Source organism: Penaeus chinensis, chromosome 26 (genome assembly GCF_019202785.1).
Source record: "Penaeus chinensis breed Huanghai No. 1 chromosome 26, ASM1920278v2, whole genome shotgun sequence".
NCBI lineage: Eukaryota > Metazoa > Arthropoda > Malacostraca > Decapoda > Penaeidae > Penaeus > Penaeus chinensis.
The window spans coordinates 6,833,298-6,855,797 of record NC_061844.1 but is presented as its reverse complement, the minus strand read 5'-3'; the positions used below and the strand labels follow the sequence as shown (position 1 = coordinate 6,855,797).

The window sequence follows — 22,500 nt, the reverse complement described above, 5'->3', positions numbered from 1 at the left end:
TACATACGTATATATATACACATATATACGTATATATACATATATATGCGCACATATATATGTATATATGTAAATTTACATATATATACATATAAATTTATATATACATATAAATATATATACACATGCATATGTATATGTATATACATATGTATACGTGTATATATCTACACATTTATATGTATATATACATGTATCTGTAAATACGTATATATTTGTATATATACACACATATATGCTTATACATATATATACATTTGTATATACTTATAAATATATATATACATACATACATACATACATATATATATATATATATATATATATATATATATATAATTCCGGAATTATGTTTCAGCTAACGTGTTAGGTCCCATTTTTGCACATCCGGGAACCATCTTGATACGTATATAGTATTTTTAAGAATGAGGCGAAAACCCTTGATTGGTTATAGGAAAGAGCGTGATTGGTAGAATAGAAATAGCAAATAAGTGTAGAATGATCTAGTTTCAGAGGCAAAGTAAGCGATTTGGTATTTTATTATCCTCTAAGAAGTAATTAAAAACATACAAAACAGTCTTAATTGTCGTTGGATTTGTAGTAAAATGTTATTCATTTGACTTCTTGAAATTGCTTATCGACATAGCAACTATGGAGGTAAGGTGGCATTTCCCCTTTATTTGAACACAAAACTAAAAATGATATTTGCATATTTCTCGAATCTAGAAAACGCCTTATTTTTTTTTATTCCTTTTTTATTCTCTTTTTTTTGTCAGTTCATGTCTTTGTCTATGCAGAGGTATATATATATGTATGTGTGTGTGTGTGTGTGTGTGTGTGTGTGTGTGTGTGTGTGTGTGTGTGTGTGTGTCTGTGTGTGTGTGTGTGTGTGTGTGTGTGTGTGTGTGTGTGTGTCTCTGTGTGTGTGTGTGTGTGTGTGTAATATTTAATGTCAAAGTCTTTACACATTCCCTTTATATGTTTATTGAATATTTTTTTTCAGCCATACGAAATGCCCGAAGAATGCAGTAAGCGTAACGCTTGTTTATTAAAGAAAGAGGATCCAACTTCAAGAATATAATAAGAAAAGAAATCTTATATTTTATTTCATATTCTATATGCTAAGGAATTTACTTAAATTCCTGAGTATTGATCTCGCTGCCTACCCTAATATATGTTAAATAAATAGAGAAAAGTAATATGTCAATAGTATGAAGTCGTAATGACGCATGGGAAATCCGAAATGAGAACGGGATTGCCAGTGAAAGGCAGCACATGCTGGATCAGCTGACACTCTTTTGAAAACGAACGCAAGGCAAAGTAAAATTGCAAATCGAGGCCGCATCACTGGGATGAGAGAAAGTGGTCTCTCTCCTAGTGGAATTTCCAGGGGGCTGGGTATCTCACGGCCTGTAGTTTACTGATGGATAAGGAAGTAGGAAGCATGAGGGCACCCGGAACGATCGCCCTCGTTCCGGTGGTCCACGGAAGACCACTGAAGATCAGGATGCACAATAGTTCAAATCCAAGAAGAATTGCAGCCCAGTAACTAGTAGAATGGTGAAAAAACGATTACATGCAGATGGTATTAATCACCAAACCCCAGTCATCAAAGATAGGTCGCCTCCAATTCGCCCAGCAGTATGTAGAGAATGATCAGGATTACTTGGAAAGGGTGATCTGGACTGATGAAAAAAAACCTTTGTTCCACTGTGCACATAAGACAAGATGTGTAAATATCACCTTTTCACCTCTTTAATCTTTTAATTCATTATGATATATAGATATCAATATCTGCATAGAGCATTATCGTATGCGTCATTATATTTAACTATCTAATAATCTCTCATTCTATATTTTCCAATTAAGAGACAAAATATCTATGAAACTATGAGAAATGGCCTCGTGACTTGTAATATGTGACGGTGGATCTTCCGGCATGTTGGCGAATTCGTCGAAACAGACGGGGAGATTCAGTTCAGAGATTCAGTTCGAATCACAGCCCTTCGTTTAGGCAAGTTCGGCGGTAAGATAGGATATGGACTTGGTCCGAAACCCAGTATGATTGACTCCCCGGCTACCTTGTCTCCGTCAGTATGCAACTATGCCTTACCTTTCCCATAAATGATCATATTCATGCCAGATAGTTGCTAAATACACACGTCGAGGGCGGTTACGAGATGGTTCTGTAACCTAAACCACCTGGAGGTTCTACCATGGCCAAACAAAGCATGCTGTTGTGATTCACAGGGCCTGAGGATCATGCCGCTGGCCGAGTCTCCCCTCAAACAGAAGAAATGCCAAGAGAGGGCAGTGTCGGCCTGCCCCAAAGAATAGCCAGGCTGTCACTTCTTAAATAAGTTCGGCGGTAAGGAGGTGGGGAGGTGAAATTAGATATATACCCGGGAAGCCCTGCAGAGGAGAGGACATTGTGCACTCGTGTAAGGGGCGTTACTATGCCCGAACCATTGATGGAAAAAATGCAGCAGCAATAAATAAAAAGTGTAAAACAGGAGTAACCTTGGCATCCGAGGCTTCACGTTTTGCTCGGCATTTTTGTTTCTGAGCTATATATCGTAAATTATGTAAAGTAAATAACTCTTTTTATAGACTTTGCTGCATGTTCTAGTGCTTTGCCTGCACCTTCATTGCTTTGATTTTACAGGTAAAATGAGACTACAGTAGGCATAGTCAGTACCCCAGCTCAGACCCAGAGCACTCTTCTACATTTTGATCGTATACTCAATTGGAAAGAACACATTGGTTGCTTAAAGAATAAATGTCAAAGAGCACCCAATTTACTAGAGTGTATTGCTGGAAATAAATGGGAAGGTAATAGAAAGTCTTTGCTAATGATATATAAAACCATAATTAGGTCTAAAGTAGAGTATGGATTAATCATGTATGGCTCGGCATTAAACTCAGTTTTGAAAGGCTTGCATGCTGTGCAGAATGCTTGTTTGCGAATGTGTCTTGGAGCCCTGAAATACACTCGAATCGAGCGTCTTGAGGTGGAGTCAGGAGTAGCTTACTCCCGACTCCACGCGGCCAGCAGGCGCTGATTGCCACAAAGGTGGCTCGAGACCTAAGCCATCCTAACAGAAATGATGGCATTAGGCCCTTTTCTATGCGTCTCTACGACATTGTCGAGAAAGTCGGTGTAAATCTCTACCACCGCTGTTGATGTGGCAGATAATATTAAATAATCAAATCAAATCTCTCTATCACGATTCCCTGGTCCAGTCAAATGTAGTGCAATGGGAACCCCCAATTTTACCATCATGGAAGCCTGACTTACATCAGCTAACGCCATGGCGCTGGAGGTGGAGGTTCTTTTTCATATATACGGCTACTCCAAAACAGACGAGTATGTGGGAGCGGGTGTATGGTCGACTGAATGAGAACTAAGTTTCAGACTGCCGAATCGTACATTGATTTTTCTTGCTGAACTCTTTGTTATTGATAAAACTATATATTTTGCAATTTCGACGACCCATGCTAGAATAGTATTTTTTCAGATTCATCAAGTTCACTTAAATCCATCACATCACAAAAAACACAAAGAAATTAACTTATGGGTAATATTTGTAAGCTACGCAGTGCCAATAAAGCTAATATGGGTACCAGACCAGTCTGGTATCTATGGCAATGAGCAGGCTAACAAATTAGCCGGGTCAAATGGTGATCTAGACCTTATCATAGTCCGACATTTTTAACCAAAATAAACACAAACCTACAATAGTAATGTGGGACACAGCCAACAAGAATAGGAGAAGAGAGAGGTGGTGTTGGCCCGACTCTGGGTCAACACTTCACGACTTACCCACTTCACTCCTTGTATTGAAAAAAAAAAAATCCTCCACAGTGTCCCATTGCACACTATACTTATCAATTAAACACCTTTTAATAACTTATCATGGATATAAAAATAACAGCAAATAATAAAAAAAACTCGAATTCACTCTATCTAATCTAATATCAGGTGATGAAAGAATTACCAGTAAAGTGGATAGCCAAGGTATCCAATAAAAGAAGAAGAAGAAGAAGAAGAAGAAGAAGAAAAAAAAAAAAAGACAGCACAACTCTCTCTTATTACTTTTTTTATGGTTTTAACAAGTTTTTAGTCTCTTTAGGTCTCCATGGGTGATGACTATAGGGAAAAGCATGGGTCAGACCAGAGTGAGAATGATTTTATCTCGACGGAAGAGACGTTTTGCTATAAGTAAATATGTTGACTCAGTGCTTTTGTGTATTTTTTTCTTTTAGGGAATCTTCAGTGGAACGCCGATATTAGCATGATACTTGATTATGTTAATAATATTATGTTAATATTATTAAATGGAAGATGAACATGAAAAGTCAGCATAAGAATAATTCATGAAAGATGATCATAACACATTTAAAATGTCTTTTTCTACTGAGGAATGGATAACTTTAGCCTATCTCGTAAGATATTTAGTTTTCTTGAAAATAAGAAGAGCTTGAGGAAGCAAGGTATCACTACATTGCGGAGGAAACCTAACTTATGTATAAGCATGTCGCCTCTGACGCACACGCACACGCATGCACACACGCATGCTTGCACATGCCCACGCATGCACACGCTCAAACACGTATGCACACGCACGCACACGCGCACACGCATGCACACACCACGCACGCGCATGCAGACGCGCGCAGGCAGACGTACAAACACACACATATATAGCTTCTTTATATTCTCTTTAGCACTACTGCGGTTTGCGTTCGGGTAATATTCTATAATAGCAGATTTCTATTTTATTAGGCTGTTATGCATAGATGATTGAAGTATTAGGCGTTTTCTAGATTCAAGAAATAAGCAGATATCATTGTTATTTTTTGTGTTGAAACAAGGGGAAATGCCGCCTTACCTCCAAAAGTGTTGCTATTTCAATTAATAATTGCAAGAAGTCGCATTCGAAAAACATTCCACCACAAAGCTAACGATAATTGATACTACATGCTTTGCAAACACTTATTTGGAGAAAACGAAATGTCCATTGGCTTACTTGGCTTCTAAGAGATTACACTTCTTGGTTATTTCTATTTTACCAATCACGCTCTTTGTTACAAATAACTTATGTTTTTTGCCTCATTCACAAAAATACTATTTACGCAATGTTTACATCGAGGTGGTTGGCGGATGTACAAATGTGGGACCCACATGTATACTGAATAATAATTCCGGAACTGTACATTATATATATGTATATATATATTACATACATATGTTATATATATAAATATATATATTATATTATATTACATCATATCATACTATATATACATATATATTCAATATATATATTATATCATATTATAATATATATATTATATATATAATATATAAATAATAGATATGTTATATCATATATAGACGTATATACAGTATATTTATTTATATTTTATCATATTATATATATATATATATATATATATATATATATATATATATATGATACATAGAGATGGCATAACTTTGGTAGAGCGCTAGGCTTTACTAGAACCGCATCATTGTTATAATACATATTTAATAATAATAATAATTGCCAAAATAGTAATAATGATAATATTAATAATACTAATAATAATATCACCAATAATGGGGATGAAGATAATGATAAGGATAATGATAATGGTAATAATGATAATAATGACAATGATGATGATAATAATAGTGATATCCTTATTAACCTATTTTTATTATCATCATTACCGTTATCATTGTTGCTATTATTATTTCATCATCATCGTTATTTACATAATTATTATTACTGTAATGATCCTTATTACTGTCATAATCATATATCATTCTTATTATCCAAAATAGATTATTCTCTAAAATGAGAAAAAATAAGAGTTATACCATGACATCTTTCACGGTATTCTACACAAGGAAGTTGAATATATATATATAAATAAATATATATATATAAACAATTATGGATATAAAATAATTCATCTTGCAAAAATGTTTCCGCCCGGGATCGAACCGGGGACCTTGCGCGTGTGAAGCGCACGTGATAACCACTACACTACGGAAACTCTCCTTAGTTAGGTAATCTAATGTAAATATATACTTATATATACACACATACCTCGCATAGCAGTGTTGCAGCCTCCAAGCAACACAGTATATCTGGTATCACTGCCGTTTTGTAAGCTTTTATTTTAAACCATTCCTGTCACTCTTCCCCACTCACTCGTACCAGCCTGCCCTTTCTTTTTCCTTTCGTTTATACTCTCTCGATTACTTTGAACAGCTGACCCCGAATGTTAGTACCTTACTACTTTCACTACACCATACCTTTCATTCACGGAACCATACTCAGTCTTGCTTCTTTCTTTCATTCACCTCTTCGGGCCTATTCAAACTTGCTGCCAAATCTCTCTACAGATCACAATGTCTGTATATATACATATATACACACACTCACATATGTATACACACATATATGTATGTATGCTTACATATATATACATATACATATACATGCATATATATATATATATATATATATATATATATATATATATATATATATGTGTGTGTGTGTGTGTGTTTGTGTGTGTGTGTGTGTGTGTGTGTGTGTATTAAATAAACACATACACACACACACACACACACACATATATATATACATATATATACAAATATATATGTGTGTGTGTATGTATGTATGATATATATATGTATATTTATGTATATGTATGTATATATAAATGTATGTAAAAACAAAATATATATGTATTTTATGATATATATGTATATACAGTATATGTACATTGATTTATATATAAATATATATGTGTGTGTGTATGTGTGTGTCTCCGCGTGTGTGTGTTCATATATACATATGTTTATGTATATATGCATACATATATATGTGTGTAAATACGTGTGTGTGTGCGCGTGTATACGTATACAGTAAACACACAAATACACACACATACACACGCTCACTCTCATTATCTAGGCATTACTAGAGAAGTTTAAAATTTTCTGAATGTGACTGAATATATATATATATATATATATATATATATATATATATTTTTTTTTTTTTTTCTTTAGCTCTGAGGGTCTGCATATGATAGTGTGAAATTCAAAATTACGAATAGAGAATATTTTGATGCTTCATACCTAACAGATATAAACTATAAACTATTTTCATATTTTATATCAGTATTCTATTATTCTTGTTTTCATCAATATTGCTGCTGTTAGTATCTGTACCATTGTCATCACTATTGTTAACCCTATCATTGCTATTGGTATTATTATCATTGTGTTGCTGTTGTTATAACTACTATTATCAACATTATTGTAATAATAATAGTAATGACAATGCAAAAACAAATAATCATGGTTATCATTATTGCTATTAGCAGTATTTTGATATATCTATCATGATTTTGTTATAAATATATTTTTATTGTCATTATCAACAATAATAATATAATGGTAATAATGATGATTATAATGATTAATGATGATAATGATATCAATTATTGCTACTACTATTTTATTATAAAAGGACATTTCAACATAGTCGATGATATAACAAAACAGGATAAACTATTTCCTACTTTGATAAAAAGAAACTATACATATTTGAAAGGATCCAGGAGAGATAACCGTGGGAAGCCTCAGCCTCAGATCTCTTATAGATGTGTCGGCCGTAAGTTGCAGCTGGAGCATGTGGAAGATAAGGGAGATAACCGTGAGAAGCCTCACAACTGTTATTATTTTTTTTTATAGAAATAGAAACTTGTAAAATTATCACTGAAATACATGGATATAAATTAGCAATGGGAATATAGATTTAGATAAATATCATTTGATACTATTACTTGAGTCAGAAGTAACGCAACCGAGCAGTGTACCTACGAGAACTAAGGATATCACAAGACAATTAAGATATTTCGGAACTTGATAAAAAGAATCTATATGGATTTTCAGAATCCGCATTTTTCATTCATTATATTCCAGTTTTTGAAACTAATAAAGTTTACTAATCTTCAGGATTTATCGATGTTTTAATAAATACCGAGTCATTTATAACGAGACACTTTAGCTAGTAACAGCCTTTTTGATATTGGGAGAACAAGTACAGGATCCTAAGATGAGATTATAGGTATGATGGCTTGCGTCTGTTTTAGAATGGAAGCATATGGGAATCGTGGAGAATCGCTATTGTACACTATATCACTACTTTTTTTTTTTATTCTACAACATTAAAGTACCACGTGAAAATGTTATAAGTCTTGTTTGATGTTTTTTTTTTTCATTATTACTTAATAAGTTAAATGTGCATTCCATTTTAAACCATATATGGTATCCTGCTGATAGAAATGTTTCCAAGGAAAGAAAATAGAGTTTCCGATTCGTAAAGATTTATTGGATTTTTTTCCGGTCGAATTCATGAGATGACACACTATGGCTCCTGCTTGGCATAATTGACAGTTATGTACCGGTTCAGTAATAGAGGGAACGATAAACAGAAGTGTGTGCGTAAGAGACAGGATCGTATAGGTAAGATAGCTCTGCTTCAGGCTCAGCAGACCTCTAGTAGAAGTGTCGGCCGTAAGTTGCAACTGGAGAGTATGGAAGATAAGGGAGATAACCGCGAGAAGCCTCAGCTTCAGCTTCTGGTTCAGCAGACCTCTTGTAGATTTGTCGGCCGTAAGTTGCAACTGGAGAGTATGGAAGATAAGGGAGATAACCGCGAGAAGCCTCAGCCTCTGCTTCTGGTTCAGCAGACCTCTTGTAGATGTGTCGGCCGTAAGGTGCAACTGGAGAGTATGGAAGATAAGGGAGATAACCGCGAGAAGCCTCAGCCTCTGCTTCTGGTTCAGCAGACCTCTTGTAGATGTGTCGGCCGTAAGTTGCAACTGGAGAGTATGGAAGATAAGGGAGATAACCGCGAGAAGCCTCAGCTTCAGCTTCTGGTTCAGCAGACCTCTTGTAGATTTGTCGGCCGTAAGGTGCAACTGGAGAGTATAGAAGATAAGGGAGATAACCGCGAGAAGCCTCAGCCTCTGCTTCTGGTTCAGCAGACCTCTTGTAGATGTGTCGGCCGTAAGGTTCAACTGGAGAGTATGGAAGATAAGGGAGATAACTGAGAGAAGCCTCAGCGACAGCTTCTGGTTCAGCAGACCTCTTGTAGATGTGTCGGCCGTAAGGTGCAACTGGAGTGTATGGAAGATAAGGAAGATAACCGCGAGAAGCCTCAGCCTCAGCTTCTGGTTCAGCAGACCTCTTGTAGATGTGTCGGCCGTAAGGTGCAACTGGAGTGTATGGAAGATAAGGGAGATAACTGCGAGAAGCCTCAGCCTCAGCTTCTGGTTCAGCAGACCTCTTGTAGATGTGTCGGCCGTAAGGTGCAACTGGAGTGTATGGAAGATAAGGGAGATAACCGCGAGAAGCCTCAGCCTCTGCTTCTGGTTCAGCAGACCTCTTGTGGAACCGGTGATCATGGTATCCTCCGTAGACTACGGGGATAGAAGAATAGCTTCTGTGAGAGTAAAGTCGAGAAGCTTCAGCGTCAGCAGCCCGTTTGTGGAGTGTATGAACGTTGTGTCCATATACAGGAGTGTGGAAGGCGGTCCTGATACCATAAGCATTGGAAGGCTCAGCATCTGCTGATCTCTTGTAATGGTGAGTAGGGAGGGATGATCCGTAGGACGGTAGAGGATTGACTGAAGTTCTGTAGCCGGAATGATAAACTACGCTGGGCTCCGCCTCTCGCCTCTCGATTTCGGAAGCGCAAACGGCAGCCGCCAGGACCACAAACGCCTGAAAATTAATTCAGAGAATCTGTACATCTGCTGCAATGAGTGGCACAAATTCATCAAGTGGAAAAAAACACGTACTTACCAAGCACTTCATCTTGGGTTAAGCACTTTTGCTGTGGCCACAACAGAAGTGTGTGTGTGAGTAAGATTTGTGCAGTGGTTTATATATGTTGCCAATGACCTTGTATTGGTAGGAAAGTGCAAGTCAGATCTTGCATTTTGTTACCATTCTCGTTTCCTTTATTGCTGAAAAAAACAAGAACTCGGAAGCTGAATATAAATATGGTAAAAAAAAAAAAAAAAAAAAAAAAAAAAAAAAGCAATGTAGATTCTTAAATATTAATAAATACTTTTCTTGTTATATTAGAATTATACATATATACATGCATGTATATATTTCTATATATGTATAAATGCGCATATGTGGTAAAATTTGCTAATAATGTAATGTGAACTATTAATACTCATATTATTTTTTTTATTTAGATTATATATAGCCATATATTTAAATAGCCCTATGAATATATACATATATGTACCCTTATGCGTATGCAAATATAAGTATAAATGTTTATGTGCACAGATGTTTACTTATATGTATGTTTAATTATATAATTATGTGTGACATTTCAATTTCGAAGAAACATACATCCTCTACAGGGTATAAGCTATAACTACACGTCAGTGAGAGCAGACAAATTGAAATACAAATATCTATAAAATTTCAAAAGAATAGTTCCTGTAATATACAGTACAGTATTGGTAACGAGATATGTATTTTATAATGAGATATAAAATAGTATTGAAAAAACAAAATCAAAAAGGAACAAAAAATGTCAATAGAAATTTATTCGTCAAAAGTGATAACTTTTAAAAATTTCCGCTTGCAGATAAATGGTAAATGTCTGCCAACTTTCGCAGGAATATCGCAAGCGTGGCCACACCTCTACCGCAAACATATTTTAATAATAATGATAATGGTACTAACAATATTGCTTATTATCAAATTGTGCTACTTTTGTATCATTATTTCACTTGCTAATGTTATTACTATATAAAACATTTTTATTGTTATCATTAATGATTAAAAACAATAATAATAATAATGATGATAATGATGACTGATAATAATATAATCATGAACTACTAATAATGTCAATTCTCTTGAAGGTTATTACTGTTATTGCTAACAACTGTTGTTATTTTTTTTTTTATAGAAGAAACTTTTAAAATGATCACTGAAATACATGGGTATAAATTAGCAATGGGACTATAGAGTTAGATAAATATCATTTGATACTATTAATTGAGTCAGAAGTAACGCAACCGAAGAGTGTACTTACGAGAACTAAGGATATAATAAGACAGTTAAGATACTTCGTAACTTGATGGAAAGAATATACATGTATTTGTCAGAATGCGCATTTTTCATTCATTATATTCCAGTTTTTGTAACTAATAAAGTTTACTAATCTTCAGGATTTATCGATGTTTTAATAAATACCATTTATAACGAGACACTTTAGCTAGTAACAGCTTTTTGATATTGGGAGACAAGTACAGGTTTCTAAGATGAGATTATAGGTATGATGGCTTGCGTTTGCTTTAGAATGGAAGCATATGGGAATCGTGGAGAATCGCTATTATACACTATATCACTACTTTTTTATTCTACATCATTAAAGTACCACGTGGAAAATGTTCCAAGTCTATCTTTTTCTTTCTTTTTTTCATTATTATTTCTTAATAAGTCAATTGTGCATTCCATTTTAAACCATATATGGTATCCTGCTGACAGCAATGTTTCCAAGGAAAGGAAATAGAGTTTCCGATTCGTAAATATTTATTGGATTTTTTTCCGGTCGAATTCATGAGATGACACACTATGGCTCCTGTTTGGCATAATTGACAGTTATGTACCGGCTCAGTAATAGAGGAAACGATAAACAGAAGTGTGTGCTTAAGAGACAGGATGGTATAGGTAAGATAGCTCTGCCTCAGGCTCATCAAACCTCTAGTAGAAATGTCGGCCGTAAGTTGCAACTGGAGAGTATGGAAGATAAGGGAGATAACCGCGAGAAGCCTCTGCCTCAGCTTCTGGTTCAGCAGACCTCTTGTAGATGTGTCGGCCGTAAGGTGCAACTGGAGAGTATGGAAGATAAGGGAGATAACCGCGAGAAGCCTCTGCCTCAGCTTCTGGTTCAGCAGACCTCTTGTAGATGTGTCGGCCGTAAGGTGCAACTGGAGTGTATGGAAGATAAGGGAGATAACCGCGAGAAGCCTCTGCCTCAGCTTCTGGTTCAGCAGACCTCTTGTAGATGTGTCGGCCGTAAGGTGCAACTGGAGTGTATGGAAGATAAGGGAGATAACTGCGAGAAGCCTCAGCCTCTGCTTCTGGTTCAGCAGACCTCTTGTAGATATGTCGGCCGTAAGGTGCAACTGGAGTGTATGGAAGATAAGGGAGATAACCGCGAGAAGCCTCAGCCTCTGCTTCTGGTTCAGCAGACCTCTTGTAGATGTGTCGGCCGTAAGGTTCAACTGGAGAGTATGGAAGATAAGGGAGATAACTGAGAGAAGCCTCAGCGACAGCTTCTGGTTCAGCAGACCTCTTGTAGATGTGTCGGCCGTAAGGTGCAACTGGAGTGTATGGAAGATAAGGAAGATAACCGCGAGAAGCCTCAGCCTCTGCTTCTGGTTCAGCAGACCTCTTGTGGAATCGGTGATCATGGTATCCTCCGTAGACTACGGGGATAGAAGAATAGCTTCTGTGAGAGTAAAGTCGAGAAGCTTCAGCGTCAGCAGCCCGTTTGTGGAGTGTATGAACGTTGTGTCCATATACAGGAGTGTGGGAGCTTGTCCTGATACCATAAGCATTGGAAGGCTCAGCATCTGCTGATCTCTTGTAATGGTGAGTAGGGAGGGATGGTCCGTAGGACGGTAGAGGATTGACTGAAGTTCTGTAGCCGGAATGATAAACTACGCTGGGCTCCGCCTCTCGCTTCTCGATTTCGGAAGCGCAAACGGCAGCCGCCAGGACCACAAACGCCTGAAAATTAATTCAGAGAATCTGTACATCTGCTGCAATGAGTGGCACAAATGCATCAAGTGGAAAAAAAAAAACCACGTACTTACCAAGCACTTCATCTTGGGTTAAGCACTTTTGCTGTGGCCACAACAGAAGTGTGTGTGAGTAAGATTTTGTGCAGTGATTTATATATGTCGCCAATGACCTTGTATTGGGTAGAAAGTGCAAGTCAGATCTTGCATTTTGCCACTGTTCTTGTTTACTTCTATTGAATAAAAAAAAAAAAAAAAAAAAAAAAAAGGGAACTTGGAAGGTGATTATAAATAAGGTACAAAAAAGTGCGATAGCAATGCATATTCAGTATTAATACACAGTTTTCTGATTATATTAGATTTATACATATATACATGCATGCATATATAATAGATATGTATCAATGTGTGCATATGTGGTAAAAGTTGCTGGTAATGTAATGTGAACTATTAATACTCATATCCTCATTTTTTTAAAATTTAGATTATATATATACCTATATATTTAAATATATGTAGGCCTATATATATGAATATATACATATATGTAACCTTATGTGTATGCATGTATAAGAATAAATATTTATATGCACACAGTTATATATATATGTATATGTTTAGGTTTATACTTATACATGATATTTTAATTTCGAAGATACAGTCATTCTTTACAGGGTAAACGCAATAACTACATGTTAGTAAGAGCAGACAAATTAAAATATACATAGGTATAAAAAAAGAGAAAAGTTCCTGCAATATACTGTACAACAATCATATTGGCAACGGAATTATATATATTTGATAATGAAATTAAATCTAGTATTGAAAAAAAAAAAAAAAACAGGCACAAAATAAAAAATAAATATTAAAAAAAAAATAAAAAAAAACATGTCAATAGAAATTTATTCGTCAAAGGAATAACTCTTAAGAATTTCCGCTAGCAGATAGATGGTAAATTTCTCTGAACGTTTTCGTCTAGATTCGCTAACTTTAGCAGGGATATCGCAAATGGCCTCACTACGGTAAGTATATTTTAACAGTAACGATAATAATAGTATTATCAGTTATTATTATTAAATATTGTTACTTTTATATAATTTGAATTGCTGATAATATTATTATATATAAAAATGTTATTGTTATTATTTATGATGAACTAAGAGTAATAATAATGTGAATGATGAATGATGATAATATGATCATTATTTTTGCTACTATATAAATCTTCTTGAAGGTTATTACTATTATTGCTAACACCACTGTTATTATTCTTTCGCTGTCAACATAGAAACTTGTAAATTGGGTCAGAGGTGACGCAACCGAGGAGTGTACTTACGAGAACTAAGGATATAACAAGATAATTAAGATAAGATATATCGGAACTTGATGGAAAGAATCTATATGTATTTCTCAGAATCCGCATTTTCATTCATTATATTCCAGTTTTTGTAACTAATAAAGTTTACTAATCTTCAGGATTTATCGATGTTTTAATGAATACCGAGTCATTTATAACGAGACACTTTAGCAAATAACAGCTTTTTGATATTGGGAGACAAGTACAGGTTCCTAAGATAAGATTATAGGTATGATGGCTTGCGTCTGTTTTAGAATAGAAGCATATGGGAATCGTGGAGAATCACTATTATAGACTATATCACTACTTTTTTATTCTACATCATTAAAGTACTACGTGAAAAATATTCTAGGTCTTGTTTGATTGAAGGGTTGAGCAAGAGAACTTTATTTTTGTGTTTGTCTTTATTTTTTTCATTAATATTTTTGTCTTTTTTTCATTAATATTAAGTCAAAAGTGCATTCCATTTTAAACCATATATGGTATCCTACTGACAGCAATGTTTTCAAGGAAAGAAAATAGAGTTTCCGATTCGTAAAGATTTATTGTTTTTATTTTTCCGGTCGAATTCATGAGATGACACACTATGGCTCCTGCTTGGCATAATTGACAGTTATGTACCGGCTCAGTAATAGAGGGAACGATAAACAGAAGTGTGTGCTTAAGAGACAGGATAGTATGGGTAAGATAGCTCTGCTTCAGGCTCAGCAGACCTCTAGTAGAAGTGTCGGCCGTAAGTTGCAACTGGAGAGTATGGAAGATAAGGGAGATAACCGCGAGAAGCCTCAGCTTCAGCTTCTGGTTCAGCAGACCTCTTGTAGATTTGTCGGCCGTAAGGTTCAACTGGAGAGTATGGAAGATAAGGGAGATAACCGCGAGAAGCCTCAGCCTCTGCTTCTGGTTCAGCAGACCTCTTGTAGATGTGTCGGCCGTAAGGTTCAACTGGAGAGTATGGAAGATAAGGGAGATAACTGAGAGAAGCCTCAGCGACAGCTTCTGGTTCAGCAGACCTCTTGTAGATGTGTCGGCCGTAAGGTGCAACTGGAGTGTATGGAAGATATAGAAGATAACCGCGAGAAGCCTCAGCCTCAGCTTCTGGTTCAGCATAACCGCGAGAAGCCGCAGCCTCATCTTCTGGTTCAGCAGACCTCTTGTAGATGTGTCGGCCGTAAGGTGCAACTGGAGTGTATGGAAGATAAGGGAGATAACTGCGAGAAGCCTCAGCCTCAGCTTCTGGTTCAGCAGACCTCTTGTAGATGTGTCGGCCGTAAGGTGCAACTGGAGTGTATGGAAGATAAGGGAGATAACCGCGAGAAGCCTCAGCCTCTGCTTCTGGTTCAGCAGACCTCTTGTGGAACCGGTGATCATGGTATCCTCCGTAGACTACGGGGATAGAAGAATAGCTTCTGTGAGAGTAAAGTCGAGAAGCTTCAGCGTCAGCAGCCCGTTTGTGGAGTGTATGAACGTTGTGTCCATATACAGGAGTGTGGAAGGCGGTCCTGATACCATAAGCATTGGAAGGCTCAGCATCTGCTGATCTCTTGTAATGGTGAGTAGGGAGGGATGGATCCGTAGGACGGTAGAGGATTGACTGAAGTTCTGTAGCCGGAATGATAAACTACGCTGGGCTCCGCCTCTCGCTTCTCGATTTCGGAAGCGCAAACGGCAGCCGCCAGGAGCACAAACGCCTGAAAAATTAATTCAGAGAATTTTGTACATCTGCTGCAATGAGTGGCACAAATGCATCAAGTGGAAAAAAAAAAAAAAAAAAAAAAAAAAAACACGTACTCACCAAGTACTTCATCTTGGGTTAAGCACTTTTGCTGTGGCCACAACAGAAGTGTGTGTGTGAGTAAGATTTTGTGCAGTGGTTTATATATGTCACCAGTGACCTTGTATTGGGCGGAAAGTGCAAGTCAGATCTTGCATTTTGCCACCGTTATTGTTTACCTGTATTGAATAAAAAAAAAAGGAAAAAAAAAAAAAAGGAGGAATTTGGACAAAAAAGTGCGATAGTAATGCACATTCAATATTAATACACACTTTTCTGATTATATTAGATTTATACATATATACATGCATGCATATATAATAAATATGTATCAATGTGTGCATATGTGGTAAAAGTTGCTGGTAATGTAATGTGAACTATTAATACTCATATCCTCTTATTTTTTTAAATTTAGATTATATATTCACCCATTTATTTAAATATATGTAGGCCTATATATATAAATATATATACATATATGTAACCTTATGTGTATGCATGTATAATTATAAATATTTATATGCGGACAGTTATATTTATATGTATATGTTTAGTTATATACTTATACATGATATTTTAATTTCGAAGATACAGTCATTCTTTAAAGGGCAAACGCTATAAATACACGTTAGTAAGAGCAGACAAATTTAAATACACATAGATGTATATTAAAAAAAAAGTTCCTGTAATATACTGTACAACAATCTCATTGGCAACGAGAGGATATATATTTGATAAGAAATTAAAACTAGTATTAAAAAAAAAAACAGCAAAAAATAAAAGAAAAAAAATGTCAATAGAAATTTATTCGTCAAAAGAATAACTCTCAAGAATTTTCGCTAGCAGATAGATGGTAAATTTCTCGGGACGTTTTCGTCTAAAGTCGCTAACTTTAGCAGGGATATCACAAATGGCCTCACTACGGTAAGTATATTTTAACAGTAACGATAATAATAATAATATCAGTAATTATTATGATCAAATATTGTTACTTTTTTATTATTAGAATTGCTGATAATATTGATATATATTATTTTTTTATTATTTATGATGAAGTAATAGTAATAACAATGTTAATGATGAATAATAATAATATGATCATTATTTTAGCTACTATATCAATTCTCTTGCATGTTATTATTATTATTGCTAGCGCCACTGTTTTTATTCTTTCGCTGTCAATATAGAAACTTGTAAATTGGGTCAGAGGTGACGCAACCGAGGAGTATACTTACGAGAACTAAGGATATAACAAGATAATTAAGATAAGATATATCGGAACTTGATGGAAAGAATCTATATGTATTTGTCAGAATCCGCATTTTCATTGATTATATTCCAGTTTTTGTAACTAATAAAGTTTACTAATCTTCAGGATTTATCGATGCTTTAATAAATATCGAGTCATTTATAACGAGACACTTTAGCTAGTAACAGTTTTTTGATATTGGGAGACAAGTACAGGTTTTTTAAGATGAGATTATAGGTATGATGGCTTGCGTCTGTTTTAGAATAGAAGCATATGGGAATCGTAGAGAATCGCTATTATACACTATCACTACTTTTTTACTCTACATCATTAAAGTACCACGTGAAAAATGTTCTACGTCTTTCTTGATTGAAGGGGTGAGTAATAGAACTTTGTTTTTGTCGTTGTCTTTATTTTTTACATTATTTTTTTGTTTTGTTTTTCATTATTATTACTTAATAAGTCAAAAGTGCATTCCATTTTAAACCATAAATGGTATCCTGCTGACATAAATGTTTCCAGGGAAAGAAAAGAGAGTTTCCGATTCGTAAAGATTTATTGGACTTTTTATCCGGTTGATTTCATGAGATGACACACTATGGCTCCTGCTTGGATTAATTGACAGTTATGTACCGGCTCAGTAATAGAGGGAACGATAAACAGAAGTGTGTGCTTAAGAGACAGGATAGTATGGGTAAGATAGCTCTGCCTCAAGCTCATCAGACCTCTAGTAGAAGTGTCGGCCGTAAGTTGCAACTGGAGAGTATGGAAGATAAGGGAGATAACCGCGAGAAGCCTCAGCCTCAGCTTCTGGTTCAGCAGACCTCTTGTAGATGTGTCGGCCGTAAGTTGCAACTGGAGAGTATGGAAGATAAGGGAGATAACCGCGAGAAGCCTCAGCCTCAGCTTCTGGTTCAGCAGACCTCTTGTAGATGTGTCGGCCGTAAGATGCAACTGGAGTGTATGGAAGATAAGGGAGATAACCGCGAGAAGCCTCAGCCTCAGCTTCTGGTTCAGCAGACCTCTTGTAGATGTGTCGGCCGTAAGGTGCAACTGGAGTGTATGGAAGATAAGGAAGATAACCGCGAGAAGCCTCAGCCTCAGCTTCTGGTTCAGCAGACCTCTTGTAGATGTGTCGGCCGTAAGGTGCAACTGGAGTGTATGGAAGATAAGGGAGATAACTGCGAGAAGCCTCAGCCTCTGCTTCTGGTTCAGCAGACCTCTTGTAGATATGTCGGCCGTAAGGTGCAACTGGAGTGTATGGAAGATAAGGGAGATAACCGCGAGAAGCCTCAGCCTCTGCTTCTGGTTCAGCAGACCTCTTGTGGAACCGGTGATCATGGTATCCTCCGTAGACTACGGGGATAGAAGAATAGCTTCTGTGAGAGTAAAGTCGAGAAGCTTCAGCGTCAGCAGCCCGTTTGTGGAGGGTATGAACGTTGTGTCCATATACAGGAGTGTGGGAGCTTGTCCTGATACCATAAGCATTGGAAGGCTCAGCATCTGCTGATCTCTTGTAATGGTGAGTAGGGAGGGATGGTCCGTAGGACGGTAGAGGATTGACTGAAGTTCTGTAGCCGGAATGATAAACTACGCTGGGCTCCGCCTCTCGCTTCTCGATTTCGGAAGCGCAAACGGCAGCCGCCAGGAGCACAAACGCCTGAAAAATTAATTCAGAGAATTTTGTACATCTGCTGCAATGAGTGGCACAAATGCATCAAGTGGAAAAAAAAAAAAAAAAAAAAAAAAAAAACACGTACTCACCAAGTACTTCATCTTGGGTTAAGCACTTTTGCTGTGGCCACAACAGAAGTGTGTGTGTGAGTAAGATTTTGTGCAGTGGTTTATATATGTCACCAGTGACCTTGTATTGGGCGGAAAGTGCAAGTCAGATCTTGCATTTTGCCACCGTTATTGTTTACCTGTATTGAATAAAAAAAAAAGGAAAAAAAAAAAAAAGGAGGAATTTGGACAAAAAAGTGCGATAGTAATGCACATTCAATATTAATACACACTTTTCTGATTATATTAGATTTATACATATATACATGCATGCATATATAATAAATATGTATCAATGTGTGCATATGTGGTAAAAGTTGCTGGTAATGTAATGTGAACTATTAATACTCATATCCTCATTTTTTAAAATTTAGACTATATATTCACCCATTTATTTAAATATATGTAGGCCCCTATGTAGGCCTATATATAAATATATATACATATATGTAACCTTATGTGTATGCATGTATAATTATAAATATTTATATGCGGACAGTTATATTTATATGTATATGTTTAGTTATATACTTATACATGATATTTTAATTTCGAAGATACAGTCATTCTTTAAAGGGCAAACGCTATAAATACACGTTAGTAAGAGCAGACAAATTTAAATACACATAGGTGTATATTAAAAAAAAAGTTCCTGTAATATACTGTACAACAATCTCATTGGCAACGAGAGGATATATATTTGATAAGAAATTAAAACTAGTATTAAAAAAAAAAAAAAAAACAGCAAAAAATAAAAGAAAAAAAATGTCAATAGAAATTTATTCGTCAAAAGAATAACTCTCAAGAATTTTCGCTAGCAGATAGATGGTAAATTTCTCGGGACGTTTTCGTCTAAAGTCGCTAACTTTAGCAGGGATATCACAAATGGCCTCACTACGGTAAGTATATTTTAACAGTAACGATAATAATAATATCAGTAATTATTATGATCAAATATTGTTACTTTTTTATTATTAGAATTGCTGATAATATTGATATATATTATTTTTTTATTATTTATGATGAAGTAATAGTAATAACAATGTTAATGATGAATAATAATAATATGATCATTATTTTAGCTACTATATCAATTCTCTTGCATGTTATTATTATTATTGCTAGCGCCACTGTTTTTATTCTTTCGCTGTCAATATAGAAACTTGTAAATTGGGTCAGAGGTGACGCAACCGAGGAGTATACTTACGAGAACTAAGGATATAACAAGATAATTAAGATAAGATATATCGGAACTTGATGGAAAGAATCTATATGTATTTGTCAGAATCCGCATTTTCATTGATTATATTCCAGTTTTTGTAACTAATAAAGTTTACTAATCTTCAGGATTTATCGATGCTTTAATAAATAACGAGTCATTTATAACGAGACACTTTAGCTAGTAACAGCTTTTTGATACTGGGAGACAAGTACAGGTTTCTAAGATGAGATTATAGTTATGAAGGCTTGCCTCTGTTTTAGAATGGAAGCATATGGGTATCCTGGAGAATCGCTATTGTACACTCACTATATCACTACATTTTTTGTTTATTCTACACTATTAAAGTACCACGTGAAAATGTTCTAAGTCTTTTTGATGTTGTTTTTTTTTCATTATTATTTAATAAGTCAAATGTGCATTCCATTTTAAACCATATATGGTAGCCTGCTGACAGAAATGTTTCCAAGGAAAGAAAATAGAGTTTCCGATTCGTAAAGATTTATTGGATTTTTTTCCGGTCGAATTCATGAGATGACACACTATGGCTCCTGCTTGGCATAATTGACAGTTATGTACCGGTTCAGTAATAGAGGGAACGATAAACAGAAGTGTGTGCGTAAGAGACAGGGTGGTATAGGTAAGATAGCTCTGCCTCAGGCTCATCAGACCTCTAGTAGAAGTGTCGGCCGTAGGTTGCAACTGGAGTGTATGGAAGATAAGGGAGATAACCGCGAGAAGCCTCAGCCTCTGCTTCTGGTTCAGCAGACCTCTTGTAGATGTGTCGGCCGTAAGATGCGACTGGAGTGTATGGAAGATAAGGGAGATAACCGCGAGAAGCCTCAGCCTCTGCTTCTGGTTCAGCAGACCTCTTGTAGATGTGTCGGCCGTAAGGTGCAACTGGAGTGTATGGAAGATAAGGGAGATAACCGCGAGAAGCCTCAGCCTCAGCTTCTGGTTCAGCAGACCTCTTGTAGATGTGTCGGCCGTAAGGTGCAACTGGAGTGTATGGAAGATAAGGGAGATAACCGCGAGAAGCCTCAGCCTCTGCTTCTGGTTCAGCAGACCTCTTGTGGAACCGGTGATCATGGTATCCTCCGTAGACTACGGGGATAGAAGAATAGCTTCTGTGAGAGTAAAGTCGAGAAGCTTCAGCGTCAGCAGCCCGTTTGTGGAGTGTATGAACGTTGTGTCCATATACAGGAGTGTGGAAGCCGGTCCTGATACCATAAGCATTGGAAGGCGCAGCATCTGCTGATCTCTTGTAATGGTGAGTAGGGAGGGATGGTCCGTAGGACGGTAGAGGATTGACTGAAGTTCTGTAGCCGGAATGATAAACTACGCTGGGCTCCGCCTCTCGCTTCTCGATTTCGGAAGCGCAAACGGCAGCCGCCAGGAGCACAAACGCCTGAAAAATTAATTCAGAGAAAGTTGTAGATCTGTTGCAATGAGTGGCACAAATGCATCAAGTAGATTAAAATACATACTCACCAAGCACTTCATCTTGGGTTAAGCACTTTTGCTGTGGCCACAACAGAAGAGTGTGTGTGAGTAAGATCTTGTGCAGTGGTTTAAATGTGTCACTAATGACCTTGTAGTGAGTGGATAGTGAAAGTCAGATATTGTATTTTGCCACTGTTCTCGTTTGCTTCTGTTATTGAAAAAAAGGAAAACCAGGAGCTTGGAAGTTGATTATAGATATGGTATAAAAAAAAAAAAAAAAAAAAAAACGGTAACGATAACAAAGGAAATTCTTCAGTATTAATACATACTTTTCTGTTTATATTAGATTTATACATATATACATGCATGTACATATAGATCTGTATATGTATAAATGTGTGCATATATGGTAAAAGTTGCTAATAATGTAAAGTGATCTATTGATACTCATATTATCTTTTTTATTTAGATTATATACATAAAGCCATATATTTAAATATATGTAAGTCTATATATAGGCCAATACATATGAATATATATATATGTATTTGCATATATAAGTATAAACATTTATATTCACATATTTATATATATATGTATATGGTTACTATATACGTTTACTATAAACGTGCCATTTTATTTTATCTACTACTGATATGTCAATTCTTTTGAAGGTTATTATTATTATTGCTAAAACACTTATTATGCTTTCGCTGTCATTAAAGAAACTCGTAAAATGAGTAGGGAATATAGATTTAGATATCATTTGATACATTACTTGTGTCAGAGGTGACGCAACCGAG

At 35.9% G+C, this 22,500-nt stretch overlaps 1 protein-coding gene and 1 non-coding gene across 7 annotated transcripts; both read right to left on the bottom strand.

The window, feature by feature from the left end:
- Positions 1 to 5,993: 5,993 nt before the first annotated feature.
- Trnav-cac lies at positions 5,994 to 6,066 on the bottom strand. The gene has a single exon. It is a non-coding gene; the product is annotated as a tRNA-Val (tRNA).
- A 2,345-nt stretch (positions 6,067 to 8,411) lies between these two features.
- LOC125038843 lies at positions 8,412 to 21,794 on the bottom strand. 6 transcript variants are annotated; one of them, XM_047632448.1, is made up of 7 exons: positions 21,746 to 21,794; positions 21,124 to 21,662; positions 18,276 to 18,572; positions 15,382 to 15,579; positions 12,327 to 12,524; positions 9,183 to 9,479; positions 8,412 to 9,083 (listed from the first exon to the last, which is right to left on the bottom strand). In XM_047632448.1, exons 1-7 carry the CDS (start codon positions 21,755 to 21,757, stop codon positions 8,591 to 8,593), a joined length of 2,034 nt encoding a protein of 677 aa, XP_047488404.1. In that variant the 5' UTR covers positions 21,758 to 21,794; the 3' UTR covers positions 8,412 to 8,590. The 6 variants fall into 6 exon arrangements, with proteins under 6 accessions (XP_047488404.1, XP_047488406.1, XP_047488403.1 ...); XM_047632450.1 differs by having other exon boundaries at positions 8,412 to 9,479; positions 21,124 to 21,200; positions 21,300 to 21,662; XM_047632447.1 differs by having other exon boundaries at positions 8,412 to 9,479.
- Between the last annotated feature and the right edge of the window lie 706 nt (positions 21,795 to 22,500).